The 14,500-nt window shown below is 47.1% G+C and overlaps 1 protein-coding gene across 2 annotated transcripts in view; it reads left to right on the plus strand.

Annotated features, from left to right (window-relative positions):
• PIWIL1 (piwi like RNA-mediated gene silencing 1) overlaps window positions 1-12,730 on the plus strand; it is a 35,576-nt gene extending 22,846 nt beyond the window's left edge. For both annotated transcript variants that reach the window (XM_032311032.1, XM_032311031.1), the window contains exons 17-21: window positions 331-401; window positions 514-667; window positions 9,456-9,581; window positions 11,601-11,748; window positions 11,904-12,730. In XM_032311032.1, coding sequence (XP_032166923.1) covers window positions 331-401; window positions 514-667; window positions 9,456-9,581; window positions 11,601-11,748; window positions 11,904-12,020 — 616 coding nt within the window. In that variant the 3' untranslated portion in view covers window positions 12,021-12,730. The remainder of the gene's footprint in view (window positions 1-330; window positions 402-513; window positions 668-9,455; window positions 9,582-11,600; window positions 11,749-11,903) is intronic.
• The last annotated feature ends 1,770 nt before the right edge of the window (window positions 12,731-14,500 follow it).

Below are 14,500 nucleotides of genomic sequence, written 5' to 3' on the forward strand. Positions count from 1 at the left end.
CACTTGTGTTTCAATGTGGTGAATTACTTTTCAGTGCTTTTCTTAGAACTAAGACTATGAACTATTTCTGGGTATTACAGTCTCAATTTTATCTTGTCTTCAGCAGGGGAATTATAGTATTGATGTATAGTAAAAGAAAGCTTGGTTTGTGGTGGTAGGAGTATCTGGTCCTGTCTAGATTTTACAAAGTATCGGAGATGTTAGCAGGTATCTTAAAAAGGGTTAAACATTACGGGCTGCTGAGGAGAGCGAATGCGCGTGCGCGGTGCTTGCGAAGGAGCAGCTTGTAGACGGCGCCCTCCTCGCCCTCGTCCTGGTCTCTCTGAACAGCTGGTTCTCGCGCTGTGTGTTTCAAGATCGAGGACAAGAACTTGTAGATGGGCTCAAAGTCTGCTTACAAGGTTAGTGTCCTGTCGTGTTGCTGTCCTGGTCTCTGTGTTACTGAAATTCTGGGCAGAATTACAGCGTTTGTCTTCTGTTAATTGATTTAACCCTTTGCTGGCTGGCTTTCAGCTGCCCTGCGGGCTTGGAACAGCTGCAATGAATACATGCCCAGTCGGATCATTGTGTATCGGGACGGCGTGGGCGACGGCCAGCTGAAAACGCTGGTCAACTATGAAGTGCCCCAGTTTCTGGATTGCCTGAAATCTGTTGGTAGAGGTTACAAGTAAGCATGCAAACTGTAAAGCATTTTCTCTTTGTACCTTTTTATCTTTGAAATTAGTGTTCCCTGATGCAAAGGTAAGTGTGAACCTAACCTCAAGGATGCAGTGGGGTTTGAGGGCGTGGAAGGGGGAGGGGTGGGCATGCAAAGTGGGCATGTAGAGGGTCCCTCCCTAGAGGGGAGGAAAGACAAATGACACTTTTGCCAGTTCTCTGCCTGCCCCCTTTCTCTCCTAAAGCCCTGACGTGCGGGGATCGGAGAATTCTAGTACATCTGTAGGCATCCACAGAATTGTTTAATGGAATAAAATCCAGTCTTAATTCACTCTTTCTCAGTTTCTTTATACAGTGAGTACCTGTTTGATTTCTTTTTTTTTAATAAAAATTTTTATTTATTTGACAGAAATCACAAGTAGGCAGAGAGGCAGGCAGAGAGAGGGAGGAAGCAGGCTCCCTGCCAAGCAGAGAGTCCGATGTGGGGCTCGATGCCAGGACCCTGAGACCATGACCTGAGCCGAAGGCAGAGGCTTTAACCCACTGAGCCACCCAGGCACCCCTAACTATTTGATTTCTTTGTGAACTTGACTGGTACTTGATCTCAGTAAGATGGTTGACATGTGTTTAGTGTCCCAGGAGATGATGTTACTCTTCTCCTTTTGGAAGGTGTGCACACCTGAGGGCAGTGTGGTTGCTGGCCCTGAAACCCATGCTGGGGTCCGCCCCCCTCCACTCCTACATGCCTCCTTGTCCCTGCCATCAGGCAGTGGCATTGCATACCCACTCTAGACCGCTGTTTCAGGAAGTTCTGTCTTGTGCTCTATCAGACTGTGGGCAAGCGGAGCTCGGGGACTGTTGTGTTCAGAGTTTATTAGTGTAACATAAAGATGCGTAAATCCGATTTTAAGGGTACTCAAGAAACCTGAGAGTCCTGTTTGGGCTTGCACATGCATACTGCAACACTGGTTATTTTTGTCAGACCTCTTTAGCCAGCACTTGGTATTGTTGTAGAAATGAGGGATTTTGAAACCCACTGACTGACCATATATCTGGGCTGAGTGTGATTTATAGGACCTGTGGGGCAGGCATGAAGAGCTTCCTGCTTATTTCTAGCTGAATTGGAGGACACTTCAAGTCTTCTGTGGCCAGATTCTAAATGCTGATTCTGCACTTTAAAAAAATTGATATATCAATGTTTCTTTACATTTATTTCTTTAAATTCATTTAATATACAGTGCACTTACGAGTTTTAGAGGTAGAATTTAGTGATTGATCAATTGCATACAACACCCAGTGCTCATTACATCACATGTCCTCCTCTGTAACGGCCACCCCCCAGTTACCCAGCCCTCCTCTAGCAGCCGTTTCCCACACTTGAGTCCCGTGCGGCGGCGTCCGTTTTTCTCTTTCCCTCCCTCGCTCCGTGCTCCTGTTTGGCTTCTCAAATTCCACATACGAGTGAAATCATAGAATTGCCTCTTACTGACTTATTTCGCTTAGCATAATACCTTCTAGTTCCATGCACACTATTACAAATGCCAAGATTTTTTTTTTTAAGATTTTATTTATTTATTTGTCAGAGAGTGAGCACTGGCGGGCAGAGAGAGCAGCAGGCTTCGCGCAGAGCAGGGAGCCTGATGCGGGGCTCCATCCCAGAACCCTAAGATCATGACCTGAGCTGAAGGCAGATTCTTCATCGACTGAGCCACTCAGGTGTCCCAAGATTTCATTATTTGATGGCTGAGTAATATTCCATTGTACGTATATACCACATCTTCTTTGTCCATTCATCTGCCAATGGACATCTGGGCTCTTTCCACAGTTTGGCTGTTGTGGACATTGTTGCTATAAACGTTGGGGTACAGGTGCTCCTTCGGATCCCTGCGTTTGTATCATTGGGATAAATACCCAGTACTGCAGTTGCTGGATCATAGGGCAGCTCTACTTTCAACTTTCTGAGGAACCTCCACACTGGTTTCCAGAGTGGCTGCACCAGCGTGCATTCCCACCAACAGTGTAGGAGGCTCCCCTGTCTCCCCGTCCTTGTCAACACCTGTTGTTTCCTGACTTGTTAATATTGGCCATTCAGACCGGTGTGAGGTGGGAACTCACTGTGGTTTTGATTTGTATTTCCCTGATGCCAAGAGATGTGGAGCACTCTTTCATGTGTCTGTTGGCCATTTGCATGTCCTCTTTGGAGAATCCTTGACTGGATTATTTGTTCTTTGGGTGTTGAGTTTGATAAGTTTTTTATAGATTTTGGATACTGGCCCTTTATCTGATACGTCATTCGCAAATATCCTCTCCCGTTCTGTTGGTTGTCTTTTGGTTTTGTCGACTTTTTCCTTTGCTGTGCAAAAGCTTTTAATCTTGATGAAGTCCCAGTAGTTCATTTTTGCCCTTGCTGCCCTTGCCTTTGGCGATGTTTCTAGGAAGAAGTTGCTGCGGCTGAGGTCGAAGAGGTTGCTGCCTGTGTTCTCTAGGATTTTGATGGATTCCATATAGGTCTTCCATCCATTTTGGGTCTGCCTTTGTGTGTGATGTAAGACAGTGGTCCAGTTTCATTCTTCTGCATGTGGCTGTCCAATTTCCCCAGCAACATTTATTGAAGAGACGGTCCCTTTTCCATTGGACATTCTTTCCTGCTTCGGCAGAGATTAGTTGACCATAGAGCTGAGGCTCCATATCTGGGCTCTCTCTTCTGTTCTGTGGATCTATGTGTCTGTTGTTGTGCCAGTACCATGCTGTCTTGATGATGACAGCTTTGTAATAAAGCTAGACGTCTGGAATTGTGATGCCACTAGGTTTGGTTTTCTTTTTTGACATTCCTTTGGCTATTTGGGGGCTTTTCTGATTCCATGCAAATTTTAGGACTATTTGATAAAGATCTGTGAAAAATATTGATGGCATTTTGATAGGTATCGCATTCACTGTGTAGATTGCTCTGGATGGTATGGACATTTTAACAATATTTTTCTTCCACTCCATGAACATGGAACATCTTGCCATTTCTTTGTGTCTTCCTCAATTTATTTCATGAGTGGTTTATAGTTTTTTTGAGGACAGATTCTTTCCCTGTTTGGTTTATTCCTAGGCATCTTAGGGTTTCTGGTGCAATTGTAAACAGGTTCAATTCCTTAATTTCTCTTTAATTTAATTGTCTCATTAGTGGATAGAAATGCAACTGATTTCTGTGCATTGATTTTATATCTGGACACTTCACTGAATTCCTATAAAATTCTAGAAATTTTGGGATGGAGTGTTTGGGGTTTTCCACATAAAGTTTTATATCATCTGCAAAGAGTGAGAGTTTGACTTCTTTGCCGATTCAGATGCCTTTTATTTCTTTTTGTTGTCTGATTGCTGAGGCTGGGACTTCTAGTACTATGTTGCACAGCGCTGGTGATAGTGGGCAGTCCTGTTGTGTTCCCAGTATTAGGGGAAAAGCTCTGTTCTTCCCCATTGAGAATGATAATTTGCTGTGGGGTTTTCACAGATGGCTTTGATGATATTGAGATATGTACCCTCTGTCCCTACACTGTGAAGAGTTTTGATGAAGAAAGGATGCTGTACTTTGTCAAAAGATTTTTCAGCTTCTCTTGAGAGTATCATATGGTTTTTGTTCTTTCTTTTATTCATGTATTGTATCACATTGATCTGTGGATGTCGAACCAACCTTGCAGCCTAGAGATAAATCCCACTTGGTCGTGGTGAATAATCCTTTTAATGTACTTTTCTAATGTACTTTTTAATTTTTTATTAACATATAATGTATTATTAGACCCAGGGGTACGGGTCTGTGAATCACCAGGTTTACACACTTCATGGCACTCACCATAGCACATACTCTCCCCAATGTCCATAACCCAACCACCCTCTCCCTACCCTCCTCCCCCGAGCAACCTCAGTTTGTTTTGTGAGATTAAGAGTCTCTTATGGTTTGTCTCCCTCCACATCTCCCCATCTCCATCTTGTTTCATTTTTTCCATCCCTAACCCCCAAACCCCCCACGTTGCCTCTCAAATTCCTCATATCGGGGAGATCATATGATAATTATCTTTCTCTGATTGACTTATTTCACTCAGCATAATACCCTCTAGTTCCATCCACGTTGTCGCAAATGGCAAGATTTCTTTTCTTTTGATGGCTGCATAGTATTCCATGGTATATATACACCACATCTTCTTTATCCATTCATCTGTTGATGGACATCTAGGTTCTTTCCCCAGTTTGGTGACCGTGGACATTGCTGCTATAAACATTCGGATGCACGTGCCCCTTTGGATCCCTAAATTTGTATCTTTAGGGTAAATACCCAGTAGTGCAATTGCTGGGTCATAGGGTAAGCTCTATTTTCAACTTTTTGAGGAACCTCCATGCTGTTTTCCAGGAAGAAGTTGTTGTGGCTGAGGTCAAAGAGTTGCTGCCTGTGTTCTCCTCAAGGATTTGGATGGATTCCTGTTTCACATTGAGGTCTTTCGTCCATTTGGAGTCTATTTTTGTGTGTGATGTAAGCAAATGGTTCAGTTTCATTTTTCTGCATGTGGCTGTCCAGTTTTCCCAACACCATCTGTTGAAGAGTCCGTTTTTTTCCATTGGACATTCTTTCCTGCTTTGTCAAAGATTAGTTGACCACAGAGTGGAGGGTCTATTTCTGGGCTCTCTATTCTGTTCCATGGATCTATGTGTCTGTGTTGTGCCAGTACCATACTGTCTTGATGACGACAGCTTTGTAATAGAGCTTGCAGTCTGGACTTGTGATGCCACCAACTTTGGCTTTCTTTTTCAACATTCCTCTGGCCATTTGAGGTCTTTTCTGGTTCTATATAAATTTTAGGATTATTTGTTGCATTTCTTTGAAAAAACTTGATGGTATTTTGATAGGGATTGCATTAAACATGTTGATTGTTTTAGGTAGCATAGACATTTTCACAGTATTTGTTCTTCCAGTCCATGAGCATGGAACACTTTTCCATTTCTTTTTTTTTTTTTAAGATATTATTTATTTATTTGACAGGCAGAGATTACAAGTAGGCAGAGAGGCAGGCAGAGAGAGAGAGGAGGAAGCAGGTTCCCCGCTGAGCAGAGAGCCCGATGCGGGGCTCGATCCCAGGACTCTGGGACCATGACCTGAGCCGAAGGCAGAGGCTTTAACCCACTGAGCCACCCATGTGCCCCCAATTTTCCATTTCTTTGTGTCTTCCTCATTTTCCTTCATGAGTACTTTATAGTTTTCTGAGCACAGATTCTTTGCCTCTTTGATTAGGTTTATTCCTATTTATCTTATGGTTTGGGGTGCAGTTATAAATAGGATTGACTCCTTAATTTCTCTTTCTTCTGTCTTGCTGTTGGTGTATAGAAATGCAGCTGATTTCTTTGCATTGATTTTATATCCTGACATTTTACTGAATTCCTGTACAAGTTCTAGAAGATTTGGAGTGGAGTTTTTTGGGTTTTCCACATAAAATATCATCTGCAAAGAGTAATAGTTTGACTTCTTTGCCAGTTTATATGCCTTTTACTTCTTTTTGTTGTCTGACTGCTGAGGCCTGGATTTCTAGTCCTATGCTGAATAGCAGTGGTGATAGTGGACACCCCTGCTGTGTTTGTTCCTGACCTTAGCGGAAAAGCTCTCATTTTTTCTCCATTGAGGATGATATTCGCTGTGGGGTTTTCATAGACGGCTTTGGTGATATTGAGGTATGTACTCGCTGTCCCTACACTGTGAAGAGTTTTGATCAAGAAAGGATCCTGTACTTTGTCAAATGCTTTTTCAGCTTCTATTGAGAGTATCATATGGTTCTTGTTCTTTCTTTTATTGATGTGTTGTATCACACTGATTGATTTACAAATGTTGAACCAACCTTGCAGCCCTGGAATAAATCCCACTTGGTAGTGTGTATAATCCTTTTAATGTACTGTTGGATCCTATTGGCTAGTATTTTGGTGAGAATTTTCATACCTGTGTTCATAAACCAGGATACTGGTTTGTAATTCTCTTTTTTGATGGGGTCTCTTTTTTGATGGGGTTTTGGGATCAAGGTCATGCTGGCCTCATAAAATGAGTTTGGAAGTTTTCCTTCCATTTCTATTTTTTCGAACAGTTTCAGGAGAATAAGAATTAATTCTTCTTAAATGTTTGGTAGAATTCCCCTGGGAAGCCATCTTGCCCTGGGCTTTTGTTTGTTGGGAGATTTTAGATGATTGCTTCAATCTCCTTACTGTTATGGGGCTGTTCAGGTTTTCTATTTCTTCCTGGTTCAGTTGTGGTAGTTTATACATCTCTAGGAATGCATCCATTTTTTCCAGGTTGTCAAATTTGCTGGCTTATAGTTGCTCATAATATGTTCTTATAATTGTTTGTATTTCTTTGGTGTTGGTTGTGGTCTCCTCTTTCATTCATGATTTTATTGACTTTGGTCCTTTCTCTTTTCTAATTGATAAGTCTGGCCAAGGGTTATCAGTCTTCTTAATTCTTTCAAAGAGCCAGCTCCTAGTATTGCTGATCTGTTCTACTGTTCTTTTGGTTTCTATTTCATTGATTTCTGCTCTGATCTTTATTATCTCTCTTCTGCTGGGTTTAGGCTTTCTTTGCTGTTCTTTCTCCAGCTCCTTTAGGTGTAGGATTAGGTTGTGTCCTTTAGACCTTTTTTGTTTCTTGAGAAAGGCTTGCATTGCTATGTACTTTCATCTCAGGACTGCCTTTGTTGTGTCCCACAGATTTTGAGCAGTTGTATTTTCATTATCATTTGTTTCCATGGATTTTTTCAGTTCTTCTTTAATTTCCTGGTTGACCCATTCATTCTTTAAAAGAATGTTGTTTAGTCCATGTATTTGGGTTCTTTCCAAATTTCCTCTTGTGATTGAGTTCTAGCTTCAGAGCACTGTGGTCTGAAAATAAGCAGGGAATGATCCCAATCTTTTGATACCAGTGGAGACCTGATTTATGACCCAGGATGTGATCTATTCTGGAGAATGTTCCATATGCACTAGAGAAGAATGTATATTCTGTTGCTTTGGGATGGAATGTTCTGAATATATCTGTGATGTCCATCTGGTCCAGTGTGTCGTTTAAGGCCTTTATTTCCTTGCTGATCTTTTGCTTGGATGATCTGTCCATTTCAGTGAGGGGGGGGGTTAAGTCCCCTACTATTATTGTATTATTGTCGACATGTTTCTTTGACTTTGTCATTGATTGATTTATCTAGTTGACTGCTCCCACATTAGGCACATAGATATTTACAATTGTTAGGTGATCTTGTTGGATAGACCCTTTGAGTATGATACAGTGTCCTACCTCATCCCTTATTATAGCCTTTGGCTTAACATCTAATTTATCCAATATAAGGATGGCCATCCCAGGTTTCTTTTGATGCCGTTAGCGTGGTAAATTGTTTTCCACTCCCTCACTTTAAATCTGGAGGTGTCTTTGGGTCTAAAATGAGTTTCTTATAGACAGCATATCAATGGGCTTTGTTTTTTTACCCATTCTGATACCCTGACTTCAGATATTTGATATAAGAACAAACCGAAATGTCAGAGGATACTGATGACCTTTCTGTCCTGACATTTGCTCAGTTGTTTCTTGTGACATCAGAGGACTCAGATCCACTTTGGCCTCGGGCTCCTGGGCCTGGCTTTGCTATGTCCGAAGCCACAGGAACTGGGCAGCACTAGCCCTCATGGGGTAGATGGTGATACTTCTATATAAGCCTTCTGCTTATATAAACTCACCCCCTGTCCCTTCGGGATTTGCTTATTGGATTATTGTGAAGGAGCCCAAATTATTGTGAAGGAGCTTGCTTGTCAAACAGAAGCTCCCACTTCAGGGTCTTTTTGACCATTTGTCCAGACAGCATACTGTAAACAACCTTCCCAAGCCAGACCTTCCAGATCCCACTATACGTAAAGCTCTCTGTGTCCCACAGTTTGGAATCAAGAGTATTTCTGCTAAGAACTAACATTCTTGTTGGAAAAAGGGTACAGAAAAAATGGAGGCACAGGTAATGGTCTCTTTCAAATGTCTAATACACACCAGCACGGTTCCCGAGTGCCTTCCGTGCGCCCTTCCCTGTACTGCAGCATGGCTGTGACTTCAAGCACTGGCTGTGAATGGACTTTTCAGAGCTGGTAGAAAAGGTGTGAACCACATTCCAACCCACAGGTGCTGCCACTTGAAGGGCTGGCCTCCGGAGAGCCAAGGAGGCGTGTTAAGGCCAGTAGATGGCTTCAGCTGCAGTGCTGAGGCTCAGGGGGCGAGATCTGGGCATAGGGAGACCAACTGGAGATTGGCATCGGGCGGCGGGGTGCAGCACGGATGCAAAGGGCGCCTCCTCTGCCAGCATGTGGTGAGCCGAGAGGTGATTGGGCCCCAGGAGGGAAACAGAGGGAGCCCCGATAGCTCACGGAACGGTAGTGCTGGGTTAGACTTTGACATTGCTCAAACAAGCTTCCCTCACAGCCACTCTAGGCTCCAGATGCTCGCGCTCCAGCAGAAAATGCCCCTGAAGAGCGTTCCAGGCTGTGTGCTGGGAAGCATGCTGAATGTGCCACTTCTGTGTGCCAGGCCAGCTGTGCACACGCCCCTGCCTCACCTGCTCTCCTGTGTCTCCCCTGCCCCCCGCCACCTGACTCCTGGTCCTTGTCTAGGGCCGTTCACAGCTTGGACTGATACTCTGCCTTGAGAGGGAGAGATGTTTCCATTTAAATGTGGTTGGGAAGGGGGATGTCTGGATGGTCGGCTGCCTGCAGGCAGGACAGACACAGTCCTTACATTCGCCATCATCATCTTTCAGCCCAAGACTAACGGTCATTGTGGTGAAGAAACGAGTGAATGCCAGATTTTTTGCTCAGTCTGGAGGAAGACTTCAGAACCCACTTCCCGGGACAGTTATTGACGTAGAAGTTACCAGACCAGAATGGTAAGTTCTGTGCGGTTACACGATTGTTTTCTTCTTTATCGACTTCAGCACATTTTCTTTTTCTTCTATTTCTGATAAATACTAAAGTCTTCAATTAGTTTGATCTCATAATATTAATAAAGCCTGTGATCCGTTTGTATCTGAAATGGTAAACGGGTTTCCGTCCCGTTGTCCTTTGGGGGAAGAGGGTTATCGTCTGTGGCAGTAATCATACATGCAGAGGGTGAGCTCTGCTGCCGTGGATTATTTTGTATTTTATTCACTTGTGACCTTGTGCTCAGATTCCTGTCCCCTAGTAAAAAGTTTTAGATCTGTAACAGCTTGCTGTCATCCAGAGGTCAGAAAGTTGCAGCTGAAACACGACTGCAGATAAGAAAAGTGGCTTCTGAGGAAACAAAACTTTCTGTGTAACTTGGAGCTGCACTTTGTCATAGGAAAGCCAGCTGGCTGGGACATCCACAGCCACAAGGGGGCCACGGGGCAGTGCTGTGGGCACCCAAGGGTGCAGCGGTCGGGGCTCAGGCTTGCTGGATCCTCGGAAACGCTTTTAGGAGGCGAGGCCTAGGGTGCAGTAAATCGTGCTGGGTGGTGGCTCTCTGGCCGGTCCAAGAGAGCGCGCTGGGAGGGCCGTTCCTCTTTCCCACTGTGGCAGGGTTTGGGGAAGGAGCTTTCATCGGGCTGAAGTGCCGGCCTCGGGGCAGAGCTGCTACTGTGGAACGTCCTTCCTGTACGGACCTCGGGTAAATGAGGCTTCACTACACTAACTTCACGTAGAGCAACAATAATACAGATTTTTAGTTACCTTTAATCAGTTGTGTTCGCGACAGGGAGGGGACATTTCCGTGTTGAGATGTGTTACTTGGACTCCTGTCTCAGGCGCGGGTCAGTCGTGGCGGTGCTGCAGAGGGTTCTGCTTGTGGGGAAGTCAGCTGAGGGAGACGGTGGCTGAGACAGTAACGCAGCGAGCTCCTTTCCTGCAGGACCTTCTAACCGGTCCGAGGGGCCCCCCCACCCCCGTGCCCCCTGCTGACACGTGTCCTGCTCTGCTGCCCGCAGCTCAGGGCCAGCACTGACCTGGAGACAGCTGATGGAGACAGACTGGCTAAAATCCAAGTTGAATTTTGAAGTATGAGAACATCTCATGACTTCTTACCAGATGCTTTTTAGAACTTAGCAACGGAGGCTCTGCACATGCCTGGAGAAGCCCCATCGTGGGCGCCGCCTGTCCCAGCTGCGGCCAACACTCTGGGTGCTCAATCAGTCACCCGGGTCGGGACTAAGGCTCTGACTCGAGCTCTGCTGGGGTTTCTCTGCGGCTTAGGGCACGTGGTCCTGTGTGCGTCGGCTCCTGGTGTTCTGATGTGTGTAGCTTCAGCGGACCTAGCAAGCTGCACAGGTAATTCCCGTGTGGCTTGATGAGGGCGGACAACCGGATCTCTGACCTGTGCTCTTGCTACCCAGAAAGGGGGGAGCGGGTGTCCTGTGCTCTGTGCGCACCCCTGCGGTCTGCCGTGGCGTCTGGGCCCTGCGCTGCTTCTGCTGCCGGCCCTGCAGCTTCTCCGGTCCTTCAAGAGTCTGCTTTGCGTCCTTAATGATTAAAATGAAGGATGTTTTTGTTGCATAACCACGGAACAGCGAGAGGGGGAAAGGTCCTGTGGTAAAATCGTATTTTGGGAACAGCAGTGCTTGAGTCGAGAGCTGCTCTCCGTGCCCCGCTGCCGCCGCCCTCCCCGACGCCGCTGTGGCTCGCGGCCGGCGCACGTGGTGAACGCCCCGCGGCACCAGTGACACGTATTTGAAATCTAATAGTGGTTTCTGAAGCCTTGGTCACAGGTAAGTGTTCCAGAACGGTCCATGAGAGCAAGCGTTATGGACCTGAAGGAAGCACGTTTCATCCTGACGAGGTCAGCATCCCTTAGAATACGGGATCTTTTCTCTGGAGGAAACGGGACCCACGTTAACTTCAGCTTTCAGACCCATAAACCTCCCTTCCGTGTGGCTTTTCTCTTGTAATTCCAGGTATGATTTTTTTATCGTGAGCCAGGCGGTGAGAAGCGGCAGTGTTTCGCCCACGCACTATAATGTCATCTACGACAGCAGCGGCCTGAAGCCAGACCACATACAGAGGCTCACGTACAAGCTGTGTCACGTCTACTACAACTGGCCAGTAAGTGGGTCTCCCTGGGCACGTGTCCGCACATCTGTGAGCTCCGATTTTCCAGACAGGAGTCGCTCTGTTTTCAGAGGCTTTTCTAGTTCATACTGGGCCGGGTGCTGCAGTGTCAGGTCGGGAGTAACAGCCCCGTGTTTCTTCCACTCAAGGGCGTCATCCGTGTTCCCGCTCCTTGCCAGTACGCCCACAAGCTGGCCTTCCTGGTGGGCCAGAGCATTCACAGGGAGCCCAACCTGTCCCTGTCCAACCGCCTCTACTACCTCTGACCCTCGGGAGACGCGACGGGCCGCCACGCCTTCTGTTTGACCTTGTAGCTTCCTGCGGGGTGGGTGGGGGGGGTGGGTTTTTTAGCTGTTATCTTTATAGATGAATACTGGGAAGGGAACTAGGAGATTTGGTGTCTCGTTGGTAGCATTGCTGCTGTGACTGGCTTGTAGGTAAAAATTAAAATTTTATATTTTATCTTGTTTGCTTCTCAAATACGTTGTGAGAATTTCTTGTTTTGAAAAAAATGTGGATAAGGTACTTCGCATTATAAACAGAATTTCTTAAACTATTTGAAAAGTGAGAATTTACTTGAAAGTACTTTCAGGAGTGAGCACATCCTGCTTTGTAAACGTACATTAATTCATCATCTTTTTGAAATATTTTTAATTTAAAGGAGAGAGGCGTGAAGTGGGGAGCTCACTGCAGCTGTAAGGTCGGCTTTTACTTGGGTGTCTGGTCTATTTTAAAGATAAAAAGCTGCCATTGAATACCCTGTCCAAGGTACGAGAATGGTAGGAGACTGGAGAAGTAGGCTAATTTTTTATTTTTGGGGGGCTAGATGGTATGGGGGTTGAAAAGTTTTAAAAATTTCTGTCCAAGAAAACATTTTAAGACTCTTATCACAGAAGAGGCCAGTAGCCTCTGATAACATTACTGTTCTGTTTGTGCTGGGGACATCCTTCTCCTTGTTACAAAATAAAATTGGATTCTCACATTATTCACTAACTGTGGTTTGTTTTTACTGAAAACACACATTTTCTTTGCATGTCATGTATTCTTCTAAATGCTGGAGAGCGCACTCTGTCCGAAGGCTGCAGTCCCACTTAGAAATGCTCAGTCACCACCCCCTTTTGCACTTTGAGGTCCAGAGCCGCCGGCCGCAGGGCTCGTGGGACCGGACGGAGAGCGGCAGCAGGGCGGGCGATGGCGGGAGGTTGACGATTGTAATTATTCACATGGACGTGCTTGTGGGAAATTTCAGGAAATTTGGCAAAGAGCTGGCTTGCTGTCAGTGGCAACTGTACTTAGAGTGAAACTACTTGGAGAATCCCTTCGGCACTGCCGGCTGCGGTAGGGCCTACGCCCCCAGTCCTGCCTCAGCCCCGCCCTCCGCACCGCTGCATGTGGTCCCAATAGAGACTTTCTGGGCTGAGCCTCACAGGGATGAAAACCCTTTTATTCTCCTCTTAGTTCTTCAGGCTCCTAACCGTTGTTAACAGTGTCCTCGGCGAGGTTAGTCCCCAGCCCTGGTTCCTTGACCTGCTTGGTCTGCAAACAAGAGAAGACACAGGAAACGGGAGGTTTCCGGAGAGTGCCAGATACCGGATGCCATGATGGAAGTTGCTAGAAGCTGACCTGCTGTGAAGGCGTGCGAGGAGCTCTACCCTGCAGCCGTGGAAGACGAGCTCGGGTGTTCACGTGTAGATCGGTAGGGCTAGTGGGGAACTTTTAAGGCCTCAAAGTGCCGTTCTTAAGTTTTAATGGTCTTTAAAACCATGGAAGGATGGGCAGATGGGGTCTGGAAAAGCGGAAACAGTCACAAGACCGTCCCTCAAGTCAAAGACTCGGCTGCGAGGGAGAGAAAACCTCAGACTAGTCTCAGCCGACAGGCATGGGGCGGCTTGCTGCTTGCGCTGGAGGCGGGCTTCCCGGTGTCGCTCTGTCCAGCGCCTGCTGTCGGCTTCCCACGCACAGCGAGCTCCGCACCGGGCCACACGCGCGGGGCAGGACTTTGTGGGGAGACACTGGCCAGACCGTCCCTCAGACGCGTGCCACGGGATTTTCCTGGGACTCTGGGCAAAGGCCGGCTGAGAAGGCGTCCCGAGTCTGGTTGATGAGAGGCTATGGTGGCCGGGGGGGGGGGTCTCGGTTCTGGCGGATGGGCCTGGGGTCCAGGTTTGGGCATCTGCCTCACCCCCTGGAAAGGAACACCCCAGCCGTCCACACATCCTGGAACCAAAGGGATGCGCCGCCCAGACAGGTGGAGCTCGGATCCCGTGCGAGTGCTAGGGTGGCTGTGGGGGTGGGAGGCAGGGAACAGCTCCCAGCAGGGGCGTCGCGGGGCCGCAGCCAGGAGCCCGAGGGTGCAACACCGCTGTCAGGCCGTACACGGGGCCGCCACGCTCTGAGCTACGGCATGGGAACAGCCTGTGGCCCCGCTGCCTCCGCCAGTGAGAAGCATCGGCACCAGCCCCCCACAGGTCACCCCTTCCCAGCCCTCGCCTGACCCTCGGCCTCAGGAGCCCCAGAGGTAACCCCAGGGTGCGGCAGGGGCTCTGGCGACGTGCCTCGCGGTGGGGCTGGGGTTGGGGCCCGACATAGGCGCTCCCCTCCCCCCTCAGCGTCCGGCTCTGAGACCGGGGCCCGACCCTGTGTCCTGTCATCTGTTCGCCACAGAGGTGGCCTGAGGCCGTGGCACAAAGCTGCCGCTTATTTTCATATATTTCGAGGTTTGACTCAAGTTCCCGTAATTGGTGTC

The sequence above is a fragment of the Mustela erminea genome, chromosome 13 (genome assembly GCF_009829155.1).
Source record: "Mustela erminea isolate mMusErm1 chromosome 13, mMusErm1.Pri, whole genome shotgun sequence".
Lineage (NCBI taxonomy): Eukaryota > Metazoa > Chordata > Mammalia > Carnivora > Mustelidae > Mustela > Mustela erminea.